Genomic DNA, 22325 nt, shown 5'->3' with positions numbered 1-22325 from the left:
TTTTTTTTTTTTTTATATTACCAAAAAAAAAATATCTGGAATTTTTTTCTAATCAGATAAATTGCACTGGAAATAATATATCCAGGGAAAAAATATAATCCTATATAAATACATGAGATTAGTGGATAAGGTTTATGATGATGTAAGTTTTGCTTACGTGGCACTATTAATTAGCCCTTAAATTGATAATTATTTTAAAAAAAAAAAAAGAAGAAGAAGAAATTAGCTTATATTTTTGTCAATTTATTTATTATTTTTGTCAATTCAATATTTAATTCCCATATTTCACTACATTATAAGAAGGTGAATATGCTAATATCATCAAATCTTAACCATTTAGTTTGGAAACAAAGATAAAACATATTTATCGAAAAATTAATATGTAGTAAAATTAAACCATTTTAAATGGTTTAAAAGTGACAAGTTTAATATTCTCTTCTTTTTTTTTTTTAAGGAACAAGTTTAATATTCAATTACTCTTATTGGAGAAGAATGATAATATTTTAAGCAAATGATAAATCACAAGTACCAAGTAGAATCTTCAGAATTTTTACTAGAAATAAGTCTTCCTTTCAACCGAGTTGATCATTTGGACCTTCCAAAAGCTTCCCCTCCAATTTTTCCCTCCCACCAAACATGGTGTTAATACAGTCTTTCAAATTAGTTTATTAAATTGACATATGTTCAAAATATAAGTAATTCTCACTCGAATTTTTAATGAAGCATATGATTTCACATACATTGTGTGTGAGAATGAAGCATAATGAATCACAAGCTACATTAAAAATACGCGTAAAATTAGAAGTACATGTAAGAATTACGTATAGTTTGAACAAATGTCAATTTAACAAACTAAAACCATGAACCTCTGTCTTCATTTATTTAACTAAACAGAAAACAGAAAATTCAAGAGACGACGTAGAAGATAATGCTTAAAAGCTCGACGCCAACTTGAGCAGACAAACATGAGAAATGCAGAATTAGTGAGCAACACAAGAAATGCAGAAATGCATAAAGATGTACAATTATGGACTATCCAACTTCCACCTTATTATTTACACAAGACAAAACTTCATCTTCCTTACAAATCCAATAGTACTTGTTGAAAGGACAAGGGGGTTTGAATAGTTTAAACTGAAATGGAATCTTGTATAAGATGACAATGAAAAGGCTTATCACATGCTGGATCTTGGCATCAAGAAGAAACCCCATATGGAAGAAGCGCAGCAGCCACAACCCTACCCTCCTCATTCAGTATGTTGTAAGTTGACACAGCATTTCTCTGAAACCAATGAAGACAAAAATCATCAAGATTCGAATCTAAGTTAGCAGTTTTGTAAAATCCATTTTGGTTGGTGCCTACTGCCTAGGTTTTTCACTTAGAAAATGAACATAACAGTACCACATCGGTAACACTAAATTAAGAACAAATCTCTACACAAGGGCACATGCACACACGCACAAAGATAATACGCTCACTACCTGCTAAACTATGATACTACAACATTTTTTACTTGGTTTTACTCCTCTCATGTTCCCCAATACGCCAAATTGATTGGAAAATCATATTACTTTCTTTTCTTCCTCTTTTTTTTTTCCCCTTGTTTTTTTTAGCCGAAGAGGAATTATGTCAGAATGTGGACTTTGCTCAGAAAACCTACATATATTACTCCATTTATTGGTGAATTAACAAACAATATAAAATAGCCATGTGAGACAGAATAAGGTCAAGCCCAGAAATAAGGGGAAAAACAGCTAAGCTACCGAGTCAAGGGCTTCTAATTTCATGCCAGTAGACCGAATGAAGCGCCGAAGTTCAGGATCTACTAGTTCAATGTTCCTCCCACAGCCAAGTATCAGAATCTCTGAAAAAGTTACTAAGTAAAAGGTCAATAAAAAAATAAGCAGCAGGTTGCTAGTTGCTAACAACAACCAATACGTTTAAACTACAGAGATTACTCTAGCTATATACAAATGAACATACATATACACATATACAAAAACACAAGAAAATACGTACACATGCACAAGTTACAATGACATTATGGAGAGTTTTTCAGTACTTATACCAGGATGCATACCTATTAAGATTCAGGTCATTTTCAAACACTTGAGGACTAAAATTACAAATGCAAGTAGACAGACCATCTTTGGCTGCCTCCAAAAGTACATACGGATTTCCTTTTTCTTTTTTTAATGGAGTAGACCAAAGTTTATCATTTCCGTGATGATTAATTATTTATGATGGTATATCTCAAAACCGTTTGATGCACACAATATGGATTATTGGCAGGGCATCCATGTTTCACATAACAATTGGGTTACAACACAGGCAAGGTGCATCTGATAAGTAAAAACAAGGGGCCAACATGACAGGGTGATACCACAATTTCAATTCTTACCTGGTATAGGCCGCACAATTTGAAAGATAGATAAGCTGCACCACAGAATAAAGAAGATGAAATGTTAGACACAGGTATGTGGCAAACCCCATATTCTTCTTATAGCTAAAAGAATAATTGCAACAGGGAACATGAAACTCTTAGAAACTCACAGGAACTGGAAGAAAATCCGAGACAATGAACCAGTATCTAAATACATACATACGATTACATATTTACATGCACCCACCAACCACACACATGACACGAGGCAATAATTCATATAAAACTAGAAATTGGAAAATTCACGCAACAAAATGCCAATCATATTCAAGTTAGTATATTAAAGTTTTGATGATATAATGACTAAGAAATCATGTCCAAACCCTAAGGCTAAGAACATTAGTTATGCTCAATACAACAAATAGAATTCGATTACCCCCAAAATGGCAGATTGAATAATTTTTTGGAGAATTTATTCCTTTATGTAAGGGTAGCCAGAGCCGAAAGCAATCTTCTAATCATTCTTTTTCAATCTTCAATCGTGTTTCTGAAAAAAATATATTGTCTAGCCCAATCCACAAGTAATTATCACCAACTTGAAACTCAATACTTACAATCATATATTCCACTTTACAACTTTTACAAATTCGCAAAGTTTTCTACTTTAGTTCTAACTAGTCAAAAATCGATGGTACATGATAAATTATCTGTTTTCTCAAAAGTTTATGCTAATAGAAAAAAATAAATTTAACCACTTAACCATCATTTAGATTCAAACTTAGGATGACATGCTTTAATACCATGTTAAATCACCAACTGTCCCAATACTTAAAATGTGGTAGAAAAAGAGTAAACTTAATCGCTTAACCATTATTCTAACAGGGCACAACAAAAGAATATCTTTTGTGTTCTACTGACTACAATCGAAATCTATAACAAAAAATAGCATGTCGCATACCAAGTTCAACAACTCATCCATCACTCTATAAGTCAAGATTATCGGGGAGCAAAGACATAATTCCAACCATCCAAAACACATAAACAAACGAAAACAAAATTTATCACTTCAAAATAAGGAGGAAAAACAAAAAAAAACAAAACAAAACAAAATTTACACCACATACCTATCTGGAGTGACCTCTTGGAATTTCTTTGGAGCCCAAGACATTAACATGTTTCCCACACAAAGCAAGCCACCTTCATACTCCACGCCATTTACAGTGAACCCCGTTTCCGTATACCTAAGTTTAACAAAAGCAAACACAAATCGATCTACGTTATGCAAAGTATGCGTGATTGAAATGAGAACAGGAATTTGAAGGTTGTAGAAAGCAAGAGCGTGATGGTAGAGTGGTAATTGATGGTATTCCGAAGGGGCAAAAGCGGGAGAGGAAGGTACCGTTGGAAGCGGAGCTGGTCTTCGGGGACGTTGTCGATGAGATTGATCTGATCGTAGAGGGAGAAAGCGCGTCGCAGCGACGGCAACGCCGTTGGGTTCGTGGGCTTCGGGCATTCGTTTCGGAGGCTCCGAATGAGGCTGGGCAGCGTTGCCGCCGCTCTCTGTCTCACTGCCATCTCTGTCTCTCTCGAATGGCCGGTCGGTTTGGTTTTATGTGAAAACTAATACGAAAAATGAAAGAAATATGAAAATAAAATTGTTTACAAAAATAATTCTATTTACCTATGTCTTCTTTCTTCTTATAACTGTTAAACAAATTAAACAAATTAAAAAAAAAAAAAAAAAAAAGTAATTCTTTTTCTCTTAGCCTGTTCCTTACAATCTGTCAGTTTAAAAATTTTTCTGAATTCATTTGTTTAACTCTCTAATAATTCTCGTTTCTATATAGCAAATATTTTCCATCAAATTAGTTTTAACAAGATTATGCTATAAATAATTTTCTTATAAGTATTAGCTTTGGCTCTCAAGTTTTTTTTTTTTTTTTTAGTACTATTTTTTTAGACTTTGATTTATTTCATTTTTCTTGGTAACAACTTTTTTTAAAAGTAAAAATCGAGAGAAATTCTCGATCAATGTTTGAACTCTGAAAAACTTGTGAGAGAAAAACGAAAAGATGAACGCCACAACATCATCATCGTTCTAACCAAATCAAGAACAATGCTGCATTTTCACATTTTATTCCAAGTAAAAATACTTTGCTCAAATTTCAATGCTGAAGAGTATAACCACCAAACAAAACCAATGGAATTTGGAGGGTTTACCCAAAAAAAATTGACAATTTTACAGGGTAACCTTTTATAACTTATTACGAATTGTAATACAAAATCTAGACGCACAATACATCAAGGAGCTGTGTACAATGGAGCAGGCAGAAAAGGAAATGGTGCGACGGAGGCATATGCTACGGGTGGGCGTGCTTGATTGCCGACTGTGGAACGCATCACCGTGTTCTTCTGGTCGTCGTTTTCACTCTCTTCTGCAAGAGTTACAAAGGACGATGAGGGCTCAATAATCCTCTCTGAATTGTCTTCTTGGACACATTGTTGGTTATCTGGGAGACGGTGAAGTAGAAGCCCAGACATGAATACAGGAAGATACAGAAGGCTAGCATGAAACATCCTCCTGGCTTTTTGTGAAGTACGGTCTCGATAGAATGAAAATGCGGCATAAGTTATTGCAAGAGTCAGGACAGATGATTCAAGACAAAACCACCCAGAAGTCACACCCCCTGCAGACAATTCAGCAAGGTAAATGAGAAATGAGACAAAGTCTGCAAAACCACTAAGTTGTATTCAAAGACATCAAAAAAAATGCTTGCAGCACTACTTCAATGGAGACCAGTTATTGGCCATTGCACTCATCTAGAACAGATTAGTTAAAAAGCAAGAAATGTCAATGAAACAAAAATCGGTAACATACAAGCATTCATGCTCTTCATGGTGACAATTTGTTTCCAAATCCTTTTATTCAAGTTTGTTGATATAGATTTCATAAGATCATATTAGGGTGCAGAGTTTGGGAGAGAAGAGGTCATTAGATGTGATGTATCCAACAACCAGGCCACTTGTAAGAAAACCATGACACAAATAATTCAAAAAGATACTGTGGATGTTATACATAGAATCATCACCTAAAGAATATTATGAAAAGGCAACTAAAAATAAATGAGGAAAACCAACAAAACAAGCTGCGTCTCACATTCACTTTCAAATTGAAATACCATTGAAAGGCAGTGACACAATCTTCCATATAACGATGAAAAATTTGGGGGGGGAGGGGGTGGGTGTTATAAAGAGGAATAAGTTATGATTGGAAAAATAAATCAAGAGAACTTGCAGCAGAGAACCAATCATTGTTAGCAAGAATTCCCAGTTATCGAACCAAAAAAAAAGGCTTTTGGAGAATGGAACTCACAATCATAGGCTAAGTACCCCAAAGGGATCAAATATAGGGAGTTCCTTAAAGCCACCAAGGCAGTCCTCCGACCAGAAGCATCAGCAAGGGAGAACATCCTAAACCTGAATATGCATCAAATGACGAATAATGAGTACAATAGAAAGGGCCACATGAAATGCATTGAAGACCCCAAGATGCATGCACGGGGGGTCCCACTTACCTCATACAACATGTAGACAATCGACTAGAAAGACACCTCCCAAACCCAAACTTAGTACGAAATTAGTAGATTAAAAACTGTATTCAAAATAAATTATATCGATTAGCACATGACTCTTGCTATAATGTCAACAAGCCAAATCTTCAGATATGTATCCAACCCAGCCCAATTATAAATAAATAATTCTACGCTCTGAAACAGGTGTAAGCCACCAATTAATTCAGCCAAATGACAAACAGGTAATCTCCCATCCCAGAACAATTTCCCTGGATTTATCTAGTTACCCAAAACCAGTGTTTGAGTTTGGCTTTTACTAGAAAACTGGTTATGAACTGGGGAGTGGCCAATTAATTTCAAACATTAATAGTTACAATGACAGCATATGCACATACCCTCCAGCAGCATAATCATTGCGGCACATGTAAGCAAGTGCCATGAAATGCGGTATCTGCCAGAAATAGAGAGCAGCTGGAAGAATCATCCCATTGAGTGAAATCTGGCCAGAAGCTGCAGCCCACCTGAAAACCCAATGCAGAAACACATAAGCCTGCATGCATCAATAATCTCTACTTCATCAAAAACCTTTAAGTATGCAGCCAGTTTAAGTATGATCAGCCTAAGATAACATTTAGTTTCAATCAAATTGACCTCTTTCAATTATTTAAAAGAGAATGCAATTTAATATCTCTATATATAGATATCTAAAATCAAGAGTTTGACATAATTCCTTGCCATTATGATTACCAACTTTGAGCGAATACATAATTTGTAAGCACTTTAATACGAAACTCCCCATACAAAGTTAAGAGTTCATTAATTCATCAGCACAAACAAGAAAAATTTACAAATCCTGCAATATTAATAGGTCAATATGTGAATACTGAACTATGGCCAGACCAAAAACAAGTATTCAACTCAAAACACACTCAACATTATAGCAATTGTATAGAGTGAAATTGCACTTTAATCTAATATTTAGCACAAAGTTATGCTACCAAGAATTCCCCTTCTCAAGAAGGAACACTTGACACATCACTTTCAGCAACAATAGTGCAGCTATGACTTCAGATGGAATCCAACTTCTTCCTTGGGCCGTTCGATCATCAAGATGTCAAAAATTATACAAGTCTTACAAGGGAAGATTGAGAAATCTATTAAATCACCAATTATCTCAAAGTTTAGGCTGATAGGAAAAGATAATTTTTTTTTTTTTTTTTTTTAATGTCGGGAAACCTCTCCAAGGTAGGGTCCTTCGGACCCACCCTTGCAGAGTAAACCCCGGTTCTATGCACCGCACCCTCGGAAGTTTTCCTATACGTAACTGGTTAAATCGCTAGCTTTTCACCAAGGGGTGTGGCCCAAAAGATTGTTTGCACACATGAGGTGTTGAACCTTGGACCTTGAAGAGATGATACCTCAAGACCAAGGCCTCCACCACTTGGGCCAATAAATTTAATAGTTTGATTACTATTCTACCATTCTCCCTCACGTATAGGGTCAAGTTCATTTTTAACAAATGAGGCCCAATACGCAAAATGTTAAAGCAAAATGGATGGTGTAAACTGTAAAGTTAGGATTCGAATTTAAAACCTTTACTCTGATATCATATTAAATTATCATTTATCCCAAATGCTTAAGCTGATAAGAATTATGAATTTAATCATTTAATTAAAATTAATGTACTATATTTTTATCCTACAATTCCAAAAATGTTGACATAACACTCCTTATTAACTATTGGATCTTTTTTGTATTTAACAAGGATTAATCCAAAGGTTAGTTAAGAGTGACACGCCAGAATGTTGGATAGAATTATAGTATCAAGCATTTCTCTTTAATTAATATTCTAACAAAATTCGCATCATATCTTGAACTAAATCACACCCTTCACTATCTCTTTTTTTTTTTTTTTCTTTTTTGTTCAGCTTTAAGTCCAGTTTCAAAATCAATGAAATAAAGCAACATTGGAAAAAAGAAAAGGAAGAGTTACCTTTAGTAAGGGGGACTATTCCTTTTTAAATGAGAATCAGTATATTTACAAAAGTGTGTGTGACAGAGAGAGTTTTATCAACATACCATATTAATGAGAAAACTGTACACAGACAAATTCACTAATGAAAATCTTCCAATCAGAAAATGTGCCCAAAAAGAAAAGGCAAAAAGATATATGAAGGACGAATTACCCAAGAAGTGGTGGAATGGCACCAACTACAGCCCCAACCCATGTATTGACTGGGTGGATCTGCTTCAAGGGAGTATATACAAATGCATAAAGAAACAGATTGGAAGCTGCCAGCCCAGCCGCCAACATATTAGCCTGCAACAGCCTTGTCAGAGAAGCTGCAACATTAGTCTCTCGGCTCACAGGTTAATGAGAGGAATTCACAATTTAACTGTCAAACTAGATACGAAAAAAGGGGTGAGCGAATTTATCTGGTCACCTTGCTTGCCAATAAAGCAGTGCCAGCTACACCAGCGAAAGATGCCCAGGTGACTGCATGGGGTATAGTAATGCGCCCTGAAGGTAGTGGTCTTTGCCTCGTTCTCTTCATTTTGGCATCATTGCTTATCTCAAATACCTACGAGAATATGATTCATTAGAGAGAAATTTCAAGTCAAACTAGCCAGTTTGTCAAAAGAAAGTTGAAATTAAAATATGCTATCAGCAATCAACAACGGCAGCAAGATTAAGCAAATCCAGATCAACCACTTAAACAATACCTATCAACGCAAGGAAGCAACAAGTACATTCTCTACATTACTTAGATTTGAATGATTTTGATACTTCACTGTTATATTTTTTATTCATCCCTTCTGTTCTCACCTTTTAAATTAAAACGGTCGAAGTGAAAAAAAAATTTTAAAAAAAAATAAAGGACAAAGACAAAGCAAAGCAAGAGATAAAACAAGAAACTAATTTCATTTGATCACATGACAAATAAATAATGGAATCGGAAAATCTGTTTGATGTAGTGGAAAAAATATGCTCACTGAAAGATTCACCAACTTAAAACTTGAAAAGGAAAACTCACCTTTTTCCTAGAAAATAATAATAAGCCGCCTCCGTCTGACACTGTCTTAATGGACTAACTCTTTTCTTGTTTCTTTATTATTTTTCTGAGTTATTACACTATCCACCTCAAGTTTGACAACCAGGAATATTCCACTTTACCTGTGAAGCATGACCCAAATCCCTCAAAACAAAGACACGGCTACATGACCTTACAATTTTAATGAAATATATTCTTAATAACTTTATATTTTGGAAATTGTCTCAAAAGCCTCTAATTCCCCTTTGACAAATAAGACTCAAAAGTTTTTATTTAGATCACCAATCGTTTGAATTCAAGCTCTTTTTAGTCATTTGACAACGTTGCCTGTTTTTTGTTGTGTTAGTGTCACAATGTGATGTCATATATGTATATATATGTCCCATTTTTGTGTTTTTTTCAGGGGTTTCTACATCTTTGAGCTCTCAAAACTTGAGGGACAAAATTAATCTATGCAATATTTCATAGCAAAATGAATGATAACAAGCAAAGAAGGAACCAAGAAAAAAAAAAGGCTATGGTCCCTGAAAATTTGACACAATTTTGAATTTCATCCTTGTTCCAATTCTGACCATGAACAATTTATAAAGGCATAATATCATATTTCCATTCATCAGTAATAACAAAAACTGCAAGCCACATCAGCTTTGTAATGTGCCACATCCACGCTCCATGTGCCACATTTGCAATCTCTACAACAGCTGAGGATGCAAATATGAGATTGCTCCTTTTCAAATTGTTTAGGGAAAAAAAATTACAATTTTTAATTCCAGAGATGAAATTCGAACACGTGTCTAAGTTTTATGGATCAAAAGTCTATTTTAACTAAATAATAATATACACATCTAAGACTGAACCTGATTTAAGGAGTTAGCAGATGCCGCAACCATCATGGTACCAGCACAAGTCCAACAAAGTCCAGTAAAATCAATTGCACTTCCACTCCCAAGAACAAATCCAGTCCCAGAAGTCGCAACTACTAGCATGCTGGAAAGGAGATAGAAGATAGTAAGACAAAAGTTCCTAAACATGAGTTGAAATGTCAACGCTTACATAAATCTCATCAAAATAAGAGCTGTTCAGCATGCAACATAATGTATTCAAATTTCACATGTATGCATGCATGCTTTATGAGTGTCTCTGTGCCAGAACTCTTTATACAACCCCAGCACCACAAGAGCTTAGTTAGGGGTGAATCTTCTCAGAAGCTAAGGTTCATAATAAATCTATGGAAATGAGTTTCCCAACCCATTGTGGCATGAGGCAGGGTCAGGCTATAGGAGCTGGTTTTTGAAGCCCAGCCTGAGTAGACAAAGGAAAGACTTTACTAGCCAGACAACACATCAATCCACAGTCATTTTCACTCTCAAGATTAAAACTCGATACATCTTTTAATTCGAATTAAACTCTACATTAACAATCATATCCCAGCTGACGGTGTTACTTCAGTGGTTTGAATATAATTACAAACCATAAGATGCACACTCAATTTCAAGCACAACTCCTAATAAAGGACCTCTCACTAAAGTTTCAATCCCTAATTCCCTCCAGGGGAAGGCAAAAAATATGAAATTTACCAAACTACCAAAAAAAAAATGAAATTTACAAAACTACGCCAAACAAGAACACTATCACACAAATAACCACCAAAGAAATACCACAATTCGGCTCCAATACTCATTCTACAACTCCATTTCCCTACTCGTAGATATGCACATCCATTACCACATCTAAGATGACAACAAGATTCACACAAAATCAACATATTTACCAATTTTCCAAAACTCAGACTCCGGAAAACCATTCGAAAAACAAAAATGGAAAACGTTGAGGAATCAGTACCTGAGCCGAGCCTTGGAGAGTTCCCAGTAGCAGCGACCGTAGTGGCGAGCGACGTCCGGGACTTGGCGAACCCTAGCCGCCGATCCGACTGCCATGGACGAGAGATCGACGGTCCCATCGGGCTTCGGAAACCCTAGATTGAACGATTCTGAAGACGCGGAGTAGAGGTGAGGGTTGGGGATCGGGGTCCTAACGACGCCGTACGAGGTGGAGAGGTTCCAAGGGTTTGACTGGAGGAGTTTGGACGAGAGACTCAGTGAGCTCCTCCTCCACATGGTGGTGAAGGGAAGCGGCAGCGTTGAAAATTTGCAGAGATTTCGATTGTGTTGCGGTGGTCTCTGACAACCAGCGAATGTTGGAAGAACGTAAAATAAGATAGACCGGCATGCCACGTTAATTAGCAAAATATATCATTTCTCTTTATCAAAATATAGGCTTAAGATGTGTTTGTTAAAATTTTTGGAAACTCCACATGGCCCTTAACTATCATATAATTTGCAATATTTTCTTAAATTTTGAGAAAAAAAAAAAAAATTGATTGGTTTTGGTTTCTTCTACCGACACCGATGGTAATGACGGTAATCCTGATGGGTTTTGTTCTGTTTACGAAACTTTGCCATTTATTACAGCCTCTTTTGGCCGTTTAAATTCTCTTGATGAGCCAGATCTTCATTTGACCTGACTATTCTTCGGAAGGTTTTGTCGCCTTTGGTTTATGTGTTTGTTGTAAGTTCTCTTTTCTCTTCCCCCCACATTGAATAAAAAAAAAAAAAAAAAGCGCTCCAAAGAAATTTGATCGGATCCTAATTTATGCCCGTTCGAATGCCGCACGTCCAACCTGTGAAACCCTAGATTTGATTCGAATCAAATTGTAACATATCCTAAAAACCTAGGCGAGTCAGCTTAAAAATTCATGTTAGTCTCATTTTATATAAGTTTCACATACCACGACTTTCATACACTCGGAAATGTAATATTTTATTATTGTGAGAGAAGTTTATCATAGTTTTTTTTTTTTTTTTTTGAATCAAGAAGTTTATCATAGTTAATGAGCCTAAATAAATCCTAAACTTCTCATAATATCTTCTTTGCCAATCACTATAATTTTATGGTTTGAAGTGAACATGTTATCATGGTTATAAAATTGGGTTTTTAGAGTTACAAAAGGTTTTGTTAAGTAGAACATAAGGCTTTTATAACGGACGCATCTGGGGTTAGCTAGCTCTCAAAGTGGTTTTACTCTTGAAAAAAGTTTCAAGAGATTTCCATTTCATTACCAAAATTTTTATGTGACTTGGTTTATTACTCTCTTGGATTTTGGTTTTAATCACTGTGGAAATTGGTTTGGTAATTGAATGTTTAACAACTTGGGGTCTAAATTCGGAATTTTCATAGATACATAGAAAAAGAACAAAGAGAGAAAAGAAAGGAAGTACAAAATATTTATAGGACAAATTGAATTGAAGAAAATTTGCTCAACCCAAATGCATTTGCGAATCACATCGACTATTAACATACATTTTGAAGATATATTAATTTAATAAACTGAATTAAAAGAAATTCATCAAACCTAATTTAAAAGAAAACTATATCCATATTTATTAATTAAATCATATTTTGGAGGTGTTAATTCCTTTCTCCCTTTCTTTTTGTTTTTCTAATTTCTTAAACTTTTTCTCTTTTCCTATCCAATATAAACTTACGAAAATCTTTCTAATTCTCCTTGCTTGTTAAGACTTCCATAGTAAAATGCATGGGACCCAATACATTATACAAGGGACAATGTTTGGACTCAAAAACATGATTAAATTCCATCATACGCTTCAAATATTTTAAAACAAGTGTCGTTAGGAGTACTATATCTTTTATTACAAGTTTCTTACAAATTAAGATGGCGGTACACTTATCACGTTAATCATTAAAAAATTAAATTTACCTGTCAAATCTTTTTATTTAAATTTTTTTACGTATGTTCTATAACACGGCATTCATATATACTGTCACATGAGTTTATAAGGAGATTGTGAGAAGCCTGAAATATTGCAATGCATCTTTTTATTACACATAGGAAGTTAATAGGTTACATAAAAAGTTTGCATGAGAATTTGCATATAGCAATCCCTCTACTACGTACTAAGAACATCCTGTGCTCAACTTACAGAAATGAAAAATCTAGGCATTTCTCTAGTTTCATCGCACAAATCTCCCTCTCCCTCGTCCAATTACTCTTTGGAAATATATATTACACATGATATCCAATTGACACGGAGACTTGTTATTCCTTCATCTCTCATTCATATATTCCTTTTTCATATTCGTCATCGAATCTGTAGGACCGTTCTCAGACACGGTGATAAATTTGAAAAAAAAGAACATGAATGGAGATGAATAGGAGACAGGACGGAGAAATAGCATTTCTCATCACCACAGCTCATACTATGAGCTCATTGTGCTGCTTTCCTTCAAACTTGATGTACTTATACCACCTCGCACATAAGATGTAGACCATGAGATCAGCTGCTGTCAAAGCTGCTAAGAGGAAGAAGAACCTGTCTAGATGACCTTTGTTAAGGTTGCTGGGAATCCAACCTGGCAGATCATCTGATCTAGTAGAGATTTTCATCACAATTGTCACCAGCAAACTGCTCACATAGTTTCCTAGTGATATGGATGTCATGCAAAGTGCACTTCCAAAGCTCTTTAGCCCATCGGGAGCCTGCCCATTGAAGAATTCTAGCTGACCAACGTACATGAAAACCTCAGATGCTCCAATAAGCACATACTGGGGAATTTGCCAAAATATGCTCAATGAACTTGAACCTTCACAGTTGGTGCACTCCATTGTTGCATGGCGTAATCTGTGTTAAAATATAAATTAAATGATTAAATTTATATCATCTTATTAGTTTAAACTTGTGCTACTGATTTAACATGGTATCAGAGCAGAAATAATCTTGAATTCGAACCGTATCTTCCCACACCTGAAAGAGAGTGTTAGAATGTAAATTAAAGAGTAATGTTATTTAGTAGACTGTTATAAGACTGTCATACAATTAAAATGACATGTTAGTGAAAATCAAACCTAGTTTTTTTTTTTTTTTTTTTTAACTTGCCAACATCATCAAGTCGTATGTTAATCGTATAACAGTTATCCATTCAAATCCACTAAAGCTTTTGAAATAAGCGGTAACATGACACTGAAAATCAATCTTTTTTTTTTTTTTAGAAGTGCTGATCTAAGAGCTGATTTTCATTGTTGTCGTATGACAGTTATATAGCATTTTACTAAATAATATTATCTATTTCTACCAGCCTAAAATTTTAGGATGAATAAGTGGTGATTTAACAACCTGAAAGACTCTACAGTCCCGGCTGCAATCATTGCCAATATTGCTATAACAAGGCCAACTCCCATCCTCTGAAGCTCTGTGAATCCTTTAGCCGAGTTCTTTCTCATGGCAACAAGAGGGTCAATAACCCGTCTGTAAATGAAAATGAAAGCTGCTACACTGAGGATGTCAAAGCTGGACATGCTTGCAGGGGGAATGTGGAAGTTGGCAATGGTGGTTTTCATGGCAGCACCTTGTTCCACAAAGAGAGAAGCCATTTGAGTGAAAACTACTGAATAGAGAATTGTGCAGAGCCAGATTGGAAGAAGCCTTAAAACGCATTTGACTTCTTCAACTTGTGTGACAGTGCAAAGAAGCCAAGGATTATAAGTCTCCCTGTCCATCTGGTTGAAGTCCTCTGAAGTGACAACTGCTGCTCTATCCAAGAATCTGATATGGGTGAATGTAAATACAATATGTAGTATTTTATCAAGCAATAACAAAGGCAGGATTTTGATTCACAAGAAATAAGCTTAAAGATAGGGTTAAAAAAAATTAAAAAAGATAGATATCCCAAACTTATTGTGTTGGAACACTAGTGGCTCATGTTAGAACAACAGTGGTGGGCCAAGTAGACGGAGTGGAGTGAACGGAGTGGGAGTATTTTAGGAATTTTCAAATATGTCCGTACAATTAGGGTTTTTTTATATATATATGTTATATTGTAACCCTAAATAGATAAACTCTAAGTGATCAACCCCCTCAACCCTAATTTACGAATTTCATATTGAATTCGTGTCAAGTTCAAATGTCATATTAAAAATTATCAACCCTAATTTGAATGTATAAAAAGGATGTGAACTTACTTGAAGCCCTGAGTGTGGAGTATCTTTCTGTCCCCATTCTTGCCACAATCCTTTCCTTCAAACTCAAACAAATCTTCTCCACTTGGTGTCATCTCAGCCTTCCATTTTCTTGATGCAGCAACCAGCACTTGGCAAAACCTAGACAGTGGATTGCCTTGAGGCTTGAAATGCCTGTACCTTTTGGTGCCACAAAGAAACAAGACCAATGCCAGAGCAGCAGAGGCAGTTGATGCCCAAAACCCTATTGCCCACTTCCCTTCATCCTCAAAATAGCCCAAAATAGTGTTTGAAAAGAGAGATCCCAGGTTCAAAGCCAAGTAAAAGTAGCTGAAGAATGCTATTTTAGAGTACCCTTCTGTAGGATCCTCTTCATCAAACTGATCTGCTCCAAATGTAGCTATGTTTGGTTGGTACCCTCCATTTCCCAAGGCAACAAGGTATATTGAGAGGTAGAACAGTGCAAGATGAAAGCCTGAATGGGATCCACAATGAACCTGATCACTGCCACACCCACTAGGCTTGATTAAGAATATGTATGAACATAGGGAGAGTGATACCAGACCCTGCATTAATATCACAGATTCACATAAGCATACGAAATATTTACTCTGATTGGTAATTTAACGTGGTATCATAATAAATATCATGAGTTCAAATACTGACTTTACAGTCTACCTCTATTTCTGTTAAATATTTCATGTATACTTTAGGTTTCACTTGTTAAGGGAGAATGTAAAAACATTAATTAAATGATCTAACGAGTTGAAATTAGACTAGTAGATAATTATCTTGCTGGCTTAAGGGGTTTATTTGGTAAAACTTTTTAACCGGTATTTTTTGCTTTTTTGTTATAACGTGACATAAAGGTAAAAGTAATTTTTAGTCTTTTATGATCATTTAAGTTGTTTATTACTGCTTTTGTTTGTTTGTTTTTTTTTTTTTTTTTGTTGCTAAATAATAAAAAACTATCCTAAAAAGCATTTTCAAACAAATCAAAATGCATTTGTGTGCTTGTGGGTGCATATGCCTATGGGAGAAAAGGAGGCTTTGTTTGTTAATTTTTTTTTTTTTTTTTCTTTCTCGATTTATTTTGTTTTTTCTTTTCAAAACAAAAACATTAATAAGTAACCTAAAACATAAAACGCTCAAAATTATTTCCATGTTGAGTTTGTGAAATGGTGGCAACTTACAAGGACAAAGATTGCTTGGAAGACAGCACAAGTCTTGTATCTTCCCAAATAAGTCTCACTGAGGAAGGCACCGACGAGGGAGAAAAGGTAAACAGTTCCTGTCCATTTGCTAACGTTGTTGGCTGCCTCAGCGTTGTCTTGACCCACAACCCTCGTCAAAAACAATACCAAGTTCACTCCCACTCCGAAGAATGCCAACGTAGCTAGCCCTTGATTCACTGAATAATTGATTTTATTCCAATTAAAAAAACAAAGAAAAAAAGAGAGAGAAAAGATAAAGTGATCAGCTTAATTTATATATATAATCTTTCATCGGTCGGTTGTATTTAGTTTGCAGTACTAACCGGTGATTTAACAAATAGAAAATTTATGTGACAAATTAATTAAGATCAATGGGCTGGCTAAATAGCGCGCGCACACACACACATATATATATATATATATATATATATATATAATATGATGAATTATATGTACTTGTTGATTTTAAAAAGGGAATTTTATATGACAAATAAGGGCCTATCTAGTGATCAATCACCTGTGCTTGCCCACAAAAAAAGAACAAAAAAAAAGAAGAAGCAGAAAGTAATGATCAATTATATGTACTTGTTGATTCCTTGCAAGGCATGCATATATGATATCTTAAGAAATTATGAAACTGCAAAACTAAACTACTAATCAATATTAGTATTAAAGAATAAGAGAGTTGTCGTTGTATTTACAAACTATAACGTAATTCTTATGATACTTACTAAGGGTGCGTTTGGGAGTGCGTTTTTAAAAAAATAATCTGCGATTTTAAACCAAATCGCAACTTTAGGGTGTTTGAGATTGCGATTTTAAAAACGCAAATTTTAAAATCGCAAAAAAATCTGCGATTTTCATAAGCTGATTAGAGGGTGCTTATTTGAAAAAGTGCGAATTTAAAACAAAATCACGATTTCTATTAAAAATATATTTGGCGCAATAGTTACATTTTTTAAAACGGGAATAAAAAAAATACCAAGAATACCCACCTAAAATATATTAAAACCCTTCTTTTCTCCTTTTTTTTTTTTTCTTCATCTTCTCTGTCTTGTTCGTCCTTATTGGTACTTTAATCATGAAACCGCAATTATAGGCTAATGTTATCCAAACACTCAATTGATAAAAAAAATACTTTTTAGTATGTTTTACCAAACGCCTGTGCGATTTTAAAAAGTAGCGATTTTAAAAACGCAATTTTTAAAATCGCACTTATTGAAATCGCACTCCCAAACGGGCCCTAAGTCAACTACAAAACATTTAAATTTATCTGTCAAATTGTGTTGCTTAATTTTTTTCACCCATGTTGTGCCACATGTCACTCATGTGGACAGCTACTACGTACATGAATTTGTAACGTGTTTTAAATCACTTTTGTTCAGGTTAATAATTGCACTTATAAATAAGTGTAAAAAATAAGAGTTACTGTAAAAAATAATTACCTAGGATCAAAGTTGCGGCTACCCAAGAACCAGTTTTCCGTCGGATTGCAGGGCGGCCATGCCAATCAAGAGTTCCATCAAGTGTGCAAACCTCTCGCCCATTTTTGACCTTCTCATCCACCCCACCCTGAAAGTTTCAACCGCAAAAAGATCTTTCAGTAAAATCACCGTCCAATCACAAAATAGAAATATCTCCAATAAAATGGAAACATATATAGAAACCATATTATAGGGCATTCAATAATGTTATATATATATATATATATATATATATATAAGGAAGTGGTGTAAACCATCTCTTTTGTGCCCACCAATAAAAAGCTACCACCTAAGATTATTGCACAAATCCAAATAAGAACAAAAACACTAGATTATTTAAATTTATTTATTTTAAGAATATGGAAAAGGCTAAGGGTGGCAGCGAGCCCATCTGGGGTGGCCAGCATGCCACCCCAAAAGGGCGGAGGTGGCCGCGCGGCCACCTCCAGCAGATCTGGGGTGGCTGGCGAGCCACCTCCATGGGCTGGGGTGGCCCGCGCAGCCACCCAACCCATGTGGGTGGCTTGCCGGCCACCCCAAGTGGGCTGGGGTGGCCGCGTGGCCACTCTAGGTCCCTACACAATCTTTAAGAAAAAAAAAAAAAGAACAAAAATAAAAATCTAATGTTTTGGTGTTTATTTCATTTAGTGCAATAATCCTATGTGGCCATTTTCTATTGGTGGGCACAAATTAAGGAACTAGTTTACACGAACTCCTTATAGAAGTCTCTCTCTCTCTCTCTCTCTCTCTCTCTATATATATATATATATATATATATATAATCTTGTAAGCTTAGAAAAGTCTAGAGCCCCACAGATCAAGACAACTATATATCACCATGACGCGTTTTAAGTGATTTGTTTTAAATTAATTAACGTAACGTATTTTAAGTGACTAAGATAGGTGTGAAGAGGAGATAGTCTTGTCGCCATCTCAATAATACATGATCATTAATATGCATGTATTATATATATGGTGAGCTATATCTATATATAAGTCAAACAAGGCCACCTTGTTCAAATGGTATGCAAAGTTCACATCAGACAGGCTGGAGTGTCACACATGAACCGTATAACGTACATAATCCCTTCATGAATATGATGTACGTGTCACTCATATACAATGATTCTGAATGTTAATTTTAACAGTAAGAAAATTGTTTTGTCTGAAAATATATATAATTAAGTGCTGAAATTGTCTTAGTTCTGGTTTGTTGATTTTTGTGGGGCTCCTTGTATAAGTTTTTTCCCTAATGAATTCTTATTCATTATTTTTTATTTTTTATTTTTAAAAAAGTGGCAAAATATAACATAAAAGGATAAGGAAAAGAAAATTTCTCCTATACCCGTATTGTAATAATTTTTTTTTTTTTTTTGCATCTAAGCTTAAGTTTTTTTTGAATAAACAATAATTTAACATAATATTATACTAGACATCCTGACTCATGAGTTGGAATCTCTTGTCTTCATAAATATTCACTTTTTTATTTCAATTAAATATTTTAAGTGTTAAGCCGATTTATAAAGAAAGAGTTTGAGTCTACACGTGAAGAAAAATGTTAAAATATAAATTAAATGATAACGTTGTTTTTCTTCTTAAGACCGAAACAAAACCGGGCCAAATGCAAGTATATGTCATTTTTAACACTTCTGATACCCTTTTTTTTTTCCTTTCCTTTTTTGTAATATCTTTCTTTTTGAGTGATTTCTTGTTCTACCAAGTATGTCTACTTATGTACAGCATTCTAGCTTGTTAAAGAAAGGAAAAAAATATGAAGGAAACATCATATATATATATATACACTTGCTATATATTTTCCCAGCAGTGCAACATGAGGAAACCATAGAATGAACTATGAAGCTGATGAATAAAAACCTGGTTATATAATTAGCTCAAACAATATATATATATATATATATAAGAGAGAGAGAGAGAGAGAGAGAGAGAGAGAGAGTTTCATGACTAACCTTTTTGCAAACGTTTAAGCAAGCCATTGGTGCATGCACTGATGGAGGTGATGAATGAAGGAGCAGAGAGAATAATTTGAGGAGGAAGAGAGAAGAGAGAAAACTCTAAGTTAGAGCCTAGAGGTATAATTTATGAAGGGCAAGTGAAGGAGTGGGATGGATATGTGTATATATAGAGAGTGGCAATGCGAATGGACGGCTGAGATTTCATGTGAAGGGGGAGACAAGAGATGCAGGAAAAAAATCAGGAAACGTGAGAGTGTTGAATACAGACATGCAGATATGATCATGGCCATGACTAGGATGTAATGATTCTCTCTCTCTCTCTCTTTCACTTGAACAGAGTGGCAGTGATTTTAGCTGTCTTTGATTTTGACATGTTTGAAACATGCCTGCCTGCCTTTCCATTGTTGGGCTGCTCTTCACTTTTCCCCATTTTTAAAAATTTTTTATTTTTTTTTTGTGGGACATTTTAGGTTTTGATTTTCGACTAAATGATCCCTTTAATGATGTTACGTGATTCTGTCTCTTTTCTTGCTTTTGGGCTTCATTTGGTGGAGTAATATCTGATCGCGCGTGCCTGTCAACCGCCTTGATTAGATGGCCTAATTAACGAAAGGGACCAATGGAATCACAATATTATTATTATGAGAACGATAAAGGCATAATTTTGACTAAATTTTTCTTTTAAGTAGTCTTTTTTTTAAAAAAAAAAAAAAAAAAAAAATCTTAAACAATAAGATTGTATGTGTTTCTTTTTTTGTTTAGTATTTTTTTAAAAAACAAAAATGTCTTTTTTTCATAATAATGACTATTTTTATGAAGAAAAATACCTTTTTTTAAAAAAATAAAATAAAATACCAGATAAAAAAAGTACCACATATGATATATCTTACTGCTTCAATTTTTTAAAAAAATAAAAAATAAAAATTAAGAGAAAAATCGGGCCAAAATTGTACCAAAAAGTTGTACTTTTATCCTGCTTCTAAACTATGGGCTTTCACCCATATATGGTAATTACTATATACTTTGACCCATGGTAATTACTATATACTTTGTTACCAATTTATGTTAAGGATATCCTTTGAGGAGGAACTATAGAAACATTAATGTGATAAGTGGATCAAAAATAGAGAAGGAATTTAAGCTATAGATAATTATCTTTTCCATTTCTTTTAGTAAAATATGATTTCGGGTACTGTAATATTTACAGCAATATTCCCTTATAAACTTGGTATGACAATTCATAATTCGTACTCCTATATCTATATTAAAGTAAAGAACAAAAGTACTTAATTATTTCACTAATTATAGATCATTACAACGTTAAGCTTGTAAAAACTTTATAATTAATAAAAGTTGTGATACCCCGATACTCCAACCCTAGCACCTCTATATGTGACCACAATTTTTTTTGTTTTAATTGCCTAGGACTACTCATAATATTATGCAAATTAATCATATATATACGTACAGATTCTTCATGAATTATTAATTATGCATTTTATATGAATGCAGCATGTACATTATCTAGAACATCTGCATCTGGACCAAAAGGGTACAAAACAAAGAAGATCCACTATCGATCGGGACTGAATAAAAGATACAAATTAAACAAGAAGATCCACTTTGGCTACCCCTCTCATATAATTTCTGTACAGAGGAAATCCACTACTACTTTCCCATGCACTAATTTTTTCTCTTTACTTGTTCACTTCCACGCCAAACATCTACCACTTCATCTATTTTTATATATCTTCTACCTATATTTGTTCCTTCCTGGTGCCTTCCTTAGTGCTCAGTGGTGAAGTCTCAAATATAAATATATTAATTCCTTATATGAGCTCAGGAAAAAGAAAAGAAAAGATATTTTCTTTATATGCTTAGTAATAATTCCATTTTCTTATCAACTGATAGTGCATTTGCTTTATTAATTATGTAAATTCCATTTTAAGCAAGTAATTACATATGATGTTTTAGATTCAAACTAGTTACAACACCCGGAAAACGCACATGCAAGTTTAGAGGGAAAACCATTATAATGTACGTTTGGTATAATGGAATGATGATTACTTAGGAATAGGAATAAATATTACTAGGAATACAAGGAGCTGGAATGGAATGACAATTCCTATTTATTTGTTTCGTGACAATATTGCAGAAAGGTCCTAATTTTCTAACCAGAATAGAATCAGATTTCAACCAAATTTCCTAAAATAATCTTATAAAAATAACATAGAAATAATACTCTTCCTTCTAGTCAACACCGCCCCTAACCATTGCACGGGGGTGGTCAGACCACCTGATCGATGTGGTGGTCGCTGCCATTAGATCAAAGCTCACCACAAGTCACTACTTGACCCAACCCACCATCGGCTTCTTTCTAGCTGTCTCTGTCATCAAACTATTTGTTTCTCTTTTGAAAATTTTATAGCATTTTCTAGTTTTCCTGCAATAAATACAAATTGTTAATTTATAAGGTTCTCTTTTCATTCATATTGAAGTTTATGAGTTTAAGAAATTAATGAGGAGAAGAATAGAAGAGTACTTCTTATTAATTATTGTTTAATAATTTACACGTATAATTATAAAAATATTTTGGTTCCATATATTATGT

General features: G+C 34.4%; 3 protein-coding genes across 3 annotated transcripts; all 3 read right to left on the bottom strand.

Annotated features, from left to right (window-relative positions):
- Window positions 1-984: 984 nt before the first annotated feature.
- LOC132161686 (uncharacterized) lies at window positions 985-3966 on the bottom strand. The gene is made up of 5 exons (XM_059571865.1): window positions 3784-3966; window positions 3509-3625; window positions 2403-2437; window positions 1765-1865; window positions 985-1282 (listed from the first exon to the last, which is right to left on the bottom strand). The coding sequence occupies exons 1-5, from the start codon at window positions 3957-3959 to the stop codon at window positions 1196-1198; spliced, it is 516 nt and encodes a 171-aa protein (XP_059427848.1). The 5' UTR covers window positions 3960-3966; the 3' UTR covers window positions 985-1195.
- Window positions 3967-4480: 514 nt separating this feature from the next.
- Window positions 4481-11249, bottom strand: LOC132167019 (protoheme IX farnesyltransferase, mitochondrial). The gene is made up of 7 exons (XM_059577910.1): window positions 10852-11249; window positions 9867-9996; window positions 8401-8538; window positions 8143-8276; window positions 6352-6477; window positions 5758-5861; window positions 4481-5071 (listed from the first exon to the last, which is right to left on the bottom strand). Exons 1-7 carry the CDS (start codon window positions 11124-11126, stop codon window positions 4686-4688), a joined length of 1293 nt encoding a protein of 430 aa, XP_059433893.1. The 5' UTR covers window positions 11127-11249; the 3' UTR covers window positions 4481-4685.
- A 1640-nt stretch (window positions 11250-12889) lies between these two features.
- LOC132191089 (protein NRT1/ PTR FAMILY 7.3-like) lies at window positions 12890-19832 on the bottom strand. The gene is made up of 6 exons (XM_059606105.1): window positions 19709-19832; window positions 17703-17829; window positions 16237-16454; window positions 15047-15609; window positions 14202-14630; window positions 12890-13709 (listed from the first exon to the last, which is right to left on the bottom strand). Exons 1-6 carry the CDS (start codon window positions 19733-19735, stop codon window positions 13283-13285), a joined length of 1791 nt encoding a protein of 596 aa, XP_059462088.1. The 5' UTR covers window positions 19736-19832; the 3' UTR covers window positions 12890-13282.
- Between the last annotated feature and the right edge of the window lie 2493 nt (window positions 19833-22325).

The sequence above is a fragment of the Corylus avellana genome, chromosome ca1 (genome assembly GCF_901000735.1).
Source record: "Corylus avellana chromosome ca1, CavTom2PMs-1.0".
NCBI classification, from domain to species: Eukaryota; Viridiplantae; Streptophyta; class Magnoliopsida; order Fagales; family Betulaceae; genus Corylus; species Corylus avellana.
This window is presented reverse-complemented; position numbering and strand designations above follow the sequence as displayed.

Coding starts and splice junctions, on each gene's coding strand:
- LOC132191089 (XM_059606105.1), bottom strand. CDS start 19,735: ATGGCTTGCTTAAACGTTTGCAAAAAG. Junction 17,830..19,708: donor GCTTAAACGTTTGCAAAAAG/GTTAGTCATGAA, acceptor TGAAACTTTCAG/GGTGGGGTGGATGAGAAGGT. Junction 16,455..17,702: donor AGCCGCAACTTTGATCCTAG/GTAATTATTTTT, acceptor TCAATTATTCAG/TGAATCAAGGGCTAGCTACG.
- LOC132161686 (XM_059571865.1), bottom strand. CDS start 3,959: ATGGCAGTGAGACAGAGAGCGGCGGCAACGCTGCCCAGCCTCATTCGG. Junction 1,866..2,402: donor AATTGTGCGGCCTATACCAG/GTAAGAATTGAA, acceptor TAACTTTTTCAG/AGATTCTGATACTTGGCTGT. Junction 1,283..1,764: donor AATTAGAAGCCCTTGACTCG/GTAGCTTAGCTG, acceptor CATTGGTTTCAG/AGAAATGCTGTGTCAACTTA.
- LOC132167019 (XM_059577910.1), bottom strand. CDS start 11,126: ATGTGGAGGAGGAGCTCACTGAGTCTCTCGTCCAAACTCCTCCAGTCA. Junction 8,277..8,400: donor CTGCTTTATTGGCAAGCAAG/GTGACCAGATAA, acceptor AGGCTGTTGCAG/GCTAATATGTTGGCGGCTGG. Junction 6,478..8,142: donor GCCATTCCACCACTTCTTGG/GTAATTCGTCCT, acceptor TTGGGTTTTCAG/GTGGGCTGCAGCTTCTGGCC.